The 10,713-nt window shown below is 46.6% G+C and overlaps 1 protein-coding gene across 1 annotated transcript in view; it reads right to left on the bottom strand.

Moving 5' to 3' along the window:
• Positions 1–1,522: 1,522 nt before the first annotated feature.
• The window catches only part of EXT1 (exostosin glycosyltransferase 1), a 342,838-nt gene continuing 333,647 nt past the window's right edge, over positions 1,523–10,713 (bottom strand). Inside the window, exons 9-11 of the mRNA XM_085605064.1 lie at positions 10,471–10,631; positions 6,832–7,003; positions 1,523–2,021 (exon numbers count right to left, since the gene is read on the bottom strand). Coding sequence (XP_085461190.1) covers positions 1,836–2,021; positions 6,832–7,003; positions 10,471–10,631 — 519 coding nt within the window. The 3' untranslated portion in view covers positions 1,523–1,835. The remainder of the gene's footprint in view (positions 2,022–6,831; positions 7,004–10,470; positions 10,632–10,713) is intronic.

Raw genomic sequence — 10,713 nt, 5'->3', positions numbered from 1 at the left:
CCTACTGGTTGGATCCTGCAAATCTAGGACATGAATGGAACTCCAAATAGTGGAAAAGGGTTATTTCTTAGAATTCTCAGCCTTTCTGACATGGTCAGGAGTTCAGCTCCTGGGAGATCCAGACGCATGCGACACTCTCTGAAGGTATATGGGACATATTAAAGAAATGTCATTGCCCGTGCCACATTAAAGAAAAGAGAAGAGAGTTAGCATTCAATGCTATTCTCCGGTTTGAGGAAGATCAAATCTGAACAATCAATCTCATGAAGATGGGATCCATACAGATAATTTCCATACTGAGCCCTGTAGAGTTTATCGTCAATAAACCTGCAGGACGCACAGTAATACCCCCCATCTGCAGTCTGTTTCACGAGGTTGCCAGTCGTGAATCATCACTTTTAATTCTGTGTCCTTCTGTTGGGTCTTAAATCGGACCTATGTGAGTGATCTGTGTGCAGAATGCATCTTAACTATTGACAGTCACATTGCTTTATTTAAACGCAATAGAATTTGCGTTATGGACAGGCCCATGTGCCCGTTAGTGGATATGCTCTACAGTGGATCTAAAAGACTCGTGCAATGTTCTTGAGGCCATGGCGGAGTTTGAAACTAGAGAGGATGAGTGCGTACTCAGATTAAAATTACATATGATATATGTAGATACAAGGAAGATGTGGCGAGTGGGGTCTTCACTGGGATAAAAAGCAAGGGTTTCACACAGAGTTTTAATTCTTGGTTTGCTAATTTTACTTTACACTCACGCACCAATCATAATAGAGGCAATTCATATTTTAAGTGTCACCGTTTTACTTCCTGCTTAGGTAAATGTAGCTGTGGAAAATCCTGCTGCAGCTCACAGCGCGTACAACACTCCGATATAGCTTAAAAAACATGGTGCCAGTCTTCCAGCACAGGCAATAGTCTGGCCTCTCTGCTCACAAATATTGGTCTACTAATAGAACTTTAAGAGGAAGCACACACTACATTATTTCTAGAGCTGATGTGCTAGGCATGCTTGCAAAAACGGATCCAATGTTACATTTTCAGTTGATTCCCGTCTCGTTTGACAAGCAAGTGCTTTCCCGCCCACGAGCCACCCAAAGTGTTCTTTCCAGACCCCTCAAACAAGGCACGGCTAAGCACACATCTCACAATGGGGAGGATAAGTTCACCCACGGACCCAAAGGATGATGGAAGTGACGTGTTCGCACTCCCAGGAGCCATCACTCAACTATCAGCAGCACCAGCGCAGTGACGGGTGATCTTGGTGCTGTCAGCAGGCAAAGGAACCGCAGTAAATACACAGACGCCGGCATGAGAAGAGAAACCTCATTATTAAACCATTAACTCCCCGACGGCAGCGTCATTCGGTCAAATGTCTGCCAAACTGCGGCATTTTTCTGCGGGAATGTGATATTTTGGTCGGTACGAGGACGGCGATTACCTCAGTGGTAATAAGACAGACATAAATAGCATTCTAAAAACAATTCAGGATCAACTTTTGAGACACAGTGAACACAAATTTGATTAAAGAAAGACCTCTGTTTTAATAGTTATTGATCATTAAAAAAGTTTAAACCTGCATAGCAATCATTTCAAAAATAATTATTTAATGTTCCATAATTAAACTGTACACAGCCTATTCTCGAGAGCACAGAGCCTGTGGGCTGGGTTTTCAGCAGTCCAGTGCAATGAATTCGAGAAAACCCCTCCGTCGAGTGTCCGTTTGCCCCGGGTCCCTGCAAGCACCATGTGTTCCTTTGTTCGGCCCGCTGGGGCTCTGTGTCCGCGGCCCCGCGCTGGGCGGAGAGGAGAGCTCAGTCCCAGGGCAGTGTTCAGAGCCGCTCAATGTCTCGATATTTTTTTCTCAGGATGGACACTTGGTCTTTGAAGAGGACGGGGTCGAGCCTCATCTGCGAATGGAGCAGCGGCATATAGCCAAACCAGCTGGCGAATGTGTTCATGCAGGTCTGCCTCTGGGCGAAATGGTCGGGGTCGGCCCAGCGGGAGGCCCTGGAAGTCTGGAGAAGCAGAAAACAGAGTTAAACAAACCAGCCTTTAAAGAGAGCCAAAGACAAAACATGACCTCGCCACTGAGGACGATCAAAAGAAGGAGTTTAACAATTAATTGCAAAGACCTGCGACGTTTCGGTAAACATGACTTGTGGACGGACTAATCTGTCTCAACCTTTAAATGTGAGGAAAACATCTGGTCCGTAGCAGGCCTCCTCTTGCCCCTTCCCAACCATGGCCCCTTTCACTCATTTGTGTGAAGAGGCTTTCAGTGTGAGCACATCAAAATGCAACAGCTTAGAAAGTAGGCAGGACTAAAACACGAGACTGAAAACATGACCTTAAGCTAGTGTTCTTAAAGTAGAAATTAAATCACAAAATCCCCCATTTGAAAAAAATACAGATGTGCTTGTAGAAAGGAGGAGGGTAGCATGTCTATGGGAAGTGTGGGAAGCATGGTGTGTGAATTAGGGGGGGTATGTTTGAGTGCGTGCTTGTGGGAGCTCACACCGACTAAGAGGAGGGGAGCAGCGCTCAGCAGAGGTTGTCCAAAGAAGTCAATGTCCCGGGATGCGCAAGGACCTTGGAGACCAGTTGGCAGAGCCCAACCAAGGACAAATACTTTGGAAGAAGGTGAAAGACCTACAAGAGGAATTACAACACTCCGAGCGCGAGACCCCACATCAACGTGGTTTTTCGATAACTCATTTTACCTGGTTTTCAGCTGGACACAGATACAAGCAGTTTTCATTTTCACCCTGTACACTCAGTAAGTCAACCCCACAGATCAGCTATCTTACTGACTGACATACGAGATAACTTGTTTCAGTTTAGCCAATCAGCATGCCTTTAGATTTCTCCTCTCACTAGATATTCCTATTCCAGAGAAGTGGCATCAATGTATTAAATATTATACAAACGTGAGGGGTGTTTGTTCCATACATTTAAGTGAGAAGCGAGAGCAGCGTTGAGACTGAAGCTGCCAGAGCAGCATTCTACCCTGTCAACAGCCTGCTCTCTGAAACAACTCGACATGAGGCTGGTGCGAATTTCGACTTCACCGTGGGCATATGTAATGGAAGCAATGGATGACTGCTTTACACAACCATGCATCTATTATGCCATATGCTTTCCACAAAGATTATCTTGGCTTTATACTTGACGAGGGCAGGTCGCCGGCGTTATATATTAAATGAACCAGTTGTTCATCACTACAACTGGGGGCAATGGGGTAAAGGAGACCATGAACTTCAATCGCCTTTAAACCTCACACGGAGGTTTATGAAATGAGTGAAAGCTGCTTGCTGTGCTTGGAACTGTAAAAAGGGCTCGAATAGTTGAAAATATATAAATGCGCTATTCAGGCTACTCCACCGTGGGTTGTCAATGCCCAAGCCAGCATGGCCTATGCGGATCCCAGGACTCGAGAGCTAAGCGATAAGGGAATGTTAAAAAAGCAAGCATCGAGCCGTGTCAGGGTGTAAAACCCTATACATTTCTCAATAGAAAGGCAAATTCTTCTGGCACACAGCAATGCTGTCAATTTGCCAACGTATTTACATATAGGACACAATCACTCAGTGTTTGTGACTTCTTTGCCTGCTTTGTGTTGGTACATTAGCAGGGGGTTTGAATGAGCAGAGGCAGAACATAGGCCCCTGTGGTGTGTGAGGGCCCCCAAACCATTCATGGGGCCCCAAACATTAGCAGTGCCCCGTAGCCTTTCAGAGGCCCCAAACGAACGTTTGGCTAATAGGTTACTGCTAGATATTAGCTAGAGACTTGGGGGTCCTCAAGACATTCTACGGGGGCCCTCAACACACTCTGTGGGGATCCCATCATTTTGCATTAAGTCACCGAGAATAAACACATACATGTATCAGATTGGGCGAAAAAGGCAGGAATAGCTCATGTCTGAACGTTTGTCTCATGTAGCAGAGGAGTGCAGGCTTGCAACAAACTTACTGGACAATAAGGAGGCGGGACACTCAATTAGACAGATGTTAGGCAGGGGCTGCAGAAAGCAATGCTTGCAGGGTACATACTAAGAGCGACAGAACTGAAGCAGTCATGCAAAGTTTGCTATTCTTGACAAGACTGCTCAGGCAAATATGTGAATACATACGCATATCACTTTGATGCTCCGATACATCTGCCGTATCATGAGAGGTGGTAGAGCTGGGGAGGGTAGCGTAGGCAGTAACTCTCTAGCTCAGCTCTCAAATACCTCCCACAAGACGCTTTATTCACAGGGAAGATGAAATGCCCCTCCAGTCTGGACCCAAAGCATCAGAGCTTAGGCTGGCGTCAGAAGAGTGTTAGGTCTATGTAGTGCTTCCCACGCACGCATCTCTTCATGCAGGACTTTGTACAGCTGATAGCGGACACACAAGAGAACACGCCTGAAACCATGCAGGACCGACTGAAGTTCTATCCATTCTTGGTCCGCATGGAAATATTTATAAAGCGCTATTGTTGGAAAACTATGCAGCATCTGTAAGGCCTGCAAAGATAACATGACTACATTTGTCCTTCACTGGGAACCAAACACCCAATTGTAGTGCCTGACTCTCAGAGTCAGGCACTACAGGTAGCATTGCAGAGCAGACTGCGCTTCTCCAGCAGCTCCCCCCAGCACCTTTTCACAAGTGAGGGTGACCCCCCCTCCTCTGGGGGCCACATAGCACCAAAACGGCAGATTGCCAAATGCCTGGCGAGGCATTATGGGGCGCTTCATGCTCCTCTTTACCAGCCCCAGCCACAGGGAACACTCTCCTCTGCCCTCGGGGTCTCTGAGAGGGTAGATTCAGCAGGGTGCTGTCTTCACTGGCTCCCTGCGCCAGCCTTTTGCCTGGCTCTCCTCCTTGGCCTCTCTTCTCCCTGCGCAGAGGCCACTGCTCCTGCGCCCCGGTCCTGGGCTCTTCTGGTGCTGTTGGGGTTCTGGTGGCAGTCAGGGGGTCTCTTTTCTGAGAGGGTGGAATCAGCAGGGAGCGGTCTTCACTGGCTCCCTGCGCCAGCCTTTCGCCTGGCTCTCCTTCTTGGCCTCTTCTCCCTGCGCAGAGGCCACTGCTCCTGCGCACCGTTCCTGGGCTCTTCTTCTGGTGCTGTTAGGGTCCTGGGGGCAGTCAGGGGGTCTCTCCTTCCAACTGCCCATTGCGCCAGGCTCCAGCATCTTCAGCCTCAGCAGACCACAAACCAGAGAGCGCTTCTCTTCCTGTGCAAGCACATTTTAAAAGTTGAGTAGGGGGCTGGCAGGAAGTCTCTGTTGGTCCTATCAAACAGCGACACATCACGTCCCTGCCCCTGCTCCCTCCTTGTCCAGCCTCTGGGCTTGTTCAAAATGGCGTCATCCAGGGTGGGCCACATGTCTCTGAAGCCCCATCCCCCCACGCTTCCTTCCCTCCTTGGTGCAGCCTGGTGCCTGGCACCTAGTGATGGAGGAGCATGTAGCCCCACCCATCATCTTTTCATGGCGAGGAGGCCCTCGCTTGGGGAAGGAAGGTTATCAATCCATCCAGCTGAGGTCAGCCCTTAGCCTGGGTCTGGTCATGGCTGGCTCATAGAAATATGACAGTTCTGGGTGACCCAAAAGCAGTACAAATATGACTTTGGACTCTGCAGAATACTTATTTTCACATTAGCTACATTGGACTTAAGTGCGTGTCTGGAATCTGTAGGCCTAGTGGAAGTTATTCTAGCCATGGGCCCCACATCCCCATAGGGAAATGATGAAGTGAAAAAACAGTAAGACACACTGACTTTCCCTGGCATGTTTCTTTACAGTGTATAAAGCCTATTCCATGTCAACACCCAATACTGCATAAGTCCTGCCACACCATTCACTTTGTAGTTGCTCCTGGACTGCGCACGCTAGGAATCTCCCCTGCGCAGCCCGTACACGTGTGCACACGCATGTACACGTGTCTGCATGTAACCATCCCGGTGTCCCTTACTCCAGCTGTTGTGCAGTGGCCTGGTGAAGCCAGGGGAACACCAGTAAAATCCCCATGCATTGTCTTACATCCTGAGTTCACTGTGGGTGAGTCCCAATTTATGAGGCTCCCCCACAGTAAAAGCTCAACACTTAGGGGCTCAAAAAGCGAAAACTTCGGGCGGCCCATAGTGTCAGAACCACCTTCTAACAGCTATCCTCAGAGTTTTCATAACAGGAGCCTGCTGCCTACTGCCGAGGACTGGGGCCACTGCAGCATTGTATGCATACAGCACCAGGACCATACTAACACAGCAAAGAAACGGCACTAAAGAAAGTGTGCTTTAAGTAAGAAGCAATCTTAAGATTCCGTAGTAAATCAAGTCCATCCATAAAACGGAGATCAGAGAGAACAGCAGGAAAACTGCAGATCAGAAACATTTAAGAGGGGGGCATGGCAGCCTGAAGTGCCCAGCACATGTAAGGCGTGCTCCTCTGCAAGAGGCAATCAGCCGCACGGCGCTTGCACCCTCATCTGGGGAGAGCTTGAAAGGGAAGGCATGGAGCAGCAGGGAGGCTGCTGCGGGGTACGAGATGAGAAAGACGCACTGGGAAGGATTCTGCAATATTTCAAAGACTCCTTTCAGCTTGCATGATGGGCAAACAATCTTGGCAAAAGCGTGTGACGATTCTCCAGTTCAATTACAGAGGCCTAAAGTAGGGCACATCACCAGATATTCTCACTGCCTTTTGTACGAATTGTTTCAGTTAAGAAAAGCAGAAATAAATACCGATTTTAGTTTCCAAATCTGCAGTTCATGTTTGCTACATGTCTAAAGACAACGGAAACACTTGTAGAACAGATGGAGGATGCTTTCTAAACCTACCTGCCCCATCATCGTCTCCTTGTATTGTTTCTTTTGTGTCACTTTGATAGGAGGCAATTTCGTCACAGCGGACACCAGAAAATTCATGAGAAGATCTTCACAATTGGCCAGTTGGTCCACCATGTTTTTCAGACTTGCAGGCAAGTAGTTAGTGTACAGGTAGTGATAATATCTGAAAATAGAATAAAAGAAGTTTACAGAGGTGGGGAACAGGTTTAGCAAACAGTGAGTGAACAGCCATTACTGGAAGTCATCTTACAGAATCGATGTCCAATTCCAAAGGATTTTTACATTTTTTTTTTTTTACTCATAACAAGAGCTTATTTTTCTGCAAGCAGAAGATTCCAAATAAAGGCTAAACATTTTGGATTCGTTTCTAGTCAAATGTAAAACTGAATGGATGACAATTCATTGCTTTACAAGTAAACATCTGAAAAACTAAGATGGGGAGTTCAATCCAAAATGGCGGGGTAAGAATAGGAAGTCAACACAGGCACTAATGCTGCATCCGATGTTGGTGGTCAGATACGCAATGCAGAGGGGGCTATAGTTCAGTTACGAATGGTTAGGCCTTCAGCAATAAAGGTTTTAACCAAGCTCGTGCTTGATTTGTGCTCATAAGGGAAACCATGCACCTGTCCTGAGCGAATCTTTTTACCACAGGCACCATGGCATGGCTGCATCTGTAAATGGACGCTCAGCAAGCCTTCCTTGCATCACCCCTATCTACCAACAGCGTCAAAGCAGCATAAGGCACAATGCTTCAGTGTAGAGGATTAAGCTGCTCCTCATGCTTTGGAAATTTTGAAAGATGTTTTAGTGTGTTGGATGCACCGTTCCAATCAACGCGAGACGACATGTATACATGGGCACCTTGGAATCCATTCACCTCTAGGGGTAAAGGATAAGGCAGCCCTTGGAACTCTCTGCAGAAGAGACAACTTTCCAATGGGCCAGTGTACTCTTTTATGCATCCTGAGAAGACATAACCCACACTGGCGCCTTGAAATCCTGCCACCAGGGAGAAGAGTATGAAGCAGCCCCCAGCACTCCGTGGAAGAGGAAACTTTCCTAAGTGTCTAATGTGCTCAACCAAATGTCCTAACTGAAAGAACCTGCCCGGGAACCCGCCCACCACTACAGCCACTTAAGATGCCTCATTGGTCTACTACCGACTTTCTCTTTGAGAACTGCTGCGCTTTAACACTTTGGTTTCTGCACAATATGCCAGTAAGTAACTTAAAGGTGGAAGTGACTTCAGTCATGGAACTTGGTACAGGAAAACAAAAAAATGCCAGTGTTTGCAGTAGCTATGGAATATAAAAACTAAAGCAATGTTAAAATACGCCACATTACATTTGTGCGTCAACTGTAATAAGGAGCTACTATATTTATCAACTCTAGCAGAGCAACAATTTTATGTTGTGTGGTGCATCCCATTTCAATTCTGCATGAGCCCACTCTGTGACCCAATGGGACATGGAGGAAGAAGGCATCTTCAAGCAGACCAGCAATTTAATTGTAAGCTTTTGATCAGGTCTGGTGGCTTAGTGGACTAATGTGTCCACTGTAAGGGCTGTGTTCAACCTCCTGGTCACAGGTTCAAATCCAAGCGGGTCCACTCGGCATTTCATCCTTCCAAGGTCCATAAATGAAGTACCACTGAGATGGATAACAAACGTCTGTTATTCAGCACCAAGATACCATTGGGTCAACGTGCGGTTTTCAAATACAGGTTATGTTACCAGAAAATACTGTTTGTGTTGAGCAATTCAGCTTGAGGGGCGCTAAGGACTGGATGGGAAGGACTGGCTATGCCTAAATTGTTCCCATGAGGCACAGGGTCAGACTGATTTGCATATGGCCATGTCTGAACTGGGGTGGCAGAGTGGGCTAAAGAACGGTGATGGATCAAACCCAGATCTGTTGACTGGGTGTGAGTGTTTGATTGGTTCTGATGCTCCGTCCATCACCACCCCCTTTCGTACCGCTTTGTTCGCCATAAGTTGGCAGGGTATGCTCAGACGGGAGTCCCTTGCTCACTTTGCCACTGGATTCCAGCAAGCCTGGCTGAAGACGGCTGAAATGCCAGAAACCGGTACTAGGAAGTTTGTTTCCGGTCCAGAGAAGGCATGGCTTGGCAGTTTGGGCTGGACTGTTCCCATGAGGCACAGGGTCAGACTGATTTGCATATGGCCATGTCTGAACTGGGGTGGCAGAGTGGGCTAAAGAACGGTGATGGATCAAACCCAGATCTGTTGACTGAGTGTGAGTGTTTGATTGGTTCGGATTCTCCGTCCATCACCACCCCCTTTTGAACCGCTAAATTCTTCCAAGAGCAACCTCCTAATGGAAAAAAATGCAATACTGGAGGTTGGTTTCCTAGTCTGGTTGTTTCTGGTTCATGTGGTAGGTTTAAAGAGCGCCAAATGACAGAATAAGCTTAAGCAAAGCCAATAGGTCTTGCCTATGTAAGAGCTATTTGCTTTGTCATTCTTTCAGTCATGTCCTACAGCAGTGTGGGTATATTCAGCGTGGCTAAAATTTAGCAGCGTGGCTAAAAGTTGAACAGTTGTGGGTGTAAGTAACAAACAAGAAATCAAACTAAAAATCAAAGCAAAGGTATGAGGCATTAAAGGGATGAATGGCAGAAAGGCAACGGAAATAGACATGCAGCGGCAAGCATCGTGAAGGTGTAAATGTGTTGTTAGTGTGGAATTTATACATTGTAACAGCTTAATCCAAACCAGGTAAAATGTCATTTTAATTTAGGTCTACAGTAAGCCAAAAGATGTAGCAGTAAATAAACAATGTCTACGAATGGAGAAAGCAGCACGAGAACTGGAAACAGAAGAGACCTGAAATGCGTACCTCAATCACAGCGCGATCATACGCTAATTAAGCGGTATCAATCTGTGCTTGGTTCATGCTCCACAGAAAGAAAAAAAAGTGAAGCCCGGAACGCACTGGAAAATTAGGAGGCAGCAAAGAAGATTGAGAATGAAGCCAAAGAATGCAAAGCAATGGGCAGGCTCCATTGTACACAATACTCCTCACAAGCGAGAGAGCACATGCGCTGTTGCAGGGAGATCTGAACATGCCTCCAGCTTAAGGCTATTCTTTCTATTCTCCATGGCTATTCTTTATAGGTGTATAAGAGGATGAATGAAATTTAACGTTTTAAATGTGAGCTGCAGTTTTTTCATCGTCATTAGTTACGCAACTTATTTGGCAACTTCATCCCAAGGAATTGTTTAATAGTTTTTGAGAGCGCTTTTGAAGATTTTTAGAAAGATAGTTTTTATGTTCATAGTAATAGATACATTCTTCTGTTCCAAAACTCTTAACATTGAGCAAAACGGTGCCATAATGGCACCTGCCGTTAAATTAAAGACAGTGGATTCACGATTTCAAAAGGAACTATCAGGGGTCTGAGAGATTACGGCACAGCAGGCTGTTTCAAGCTCTGTTGAACTCACAGGCTCTTGACAGATGATTGGATGTTCTGTGGGATCTGCCATCACAGTGAAGACCCCAGCAGTAATGTGCTGCTTGTGATCAATAGTAGCAGGAGGAGGATACCCACAACAGACATGCCACAGGCACATTAAATGTGTCAGAAGACTTGTAAGCACTTACTTGTGGTAAATAGCAGCTCCTGTCAGTACCATGGAATAATCGTTTGTCCACTTGGAAGTGTAGCCCCACCTCTCCTTTGTGCTGTCCCAAAAGTGACTGCGTGCAGGGTACCCGACAATCCGCTCTGGAAAGCTCTGCCACACTGTAAAGGCAAAATCCACCTGCAGAAGCAAGGAATGGAAAACAAAGAGCAAAACGTCAAATACAGGTTTACTTTCCAACTGCAAGACAGGCCAAGCTACC

This window comes from Triturus cristatus, chromosome 5_1 (genome assembly GCF_964204655.1).
Source record: "Triturus cristatus chromosome 5_1, aTriCri1.1, whole genome shotgun sequence".
In the NCBI taxonomy this organism is placed as follows: Eukaryota; Metazoa; Chordata; class Amphibia; order Caudata; family Salamandridae; genus Triturus; species Triturus cristatus.
The sequence above is the reverse complement of the archived record's forward strand: the minus strand, read 5'-3'. Positions and strand labels throughout refer to the sequence as shown.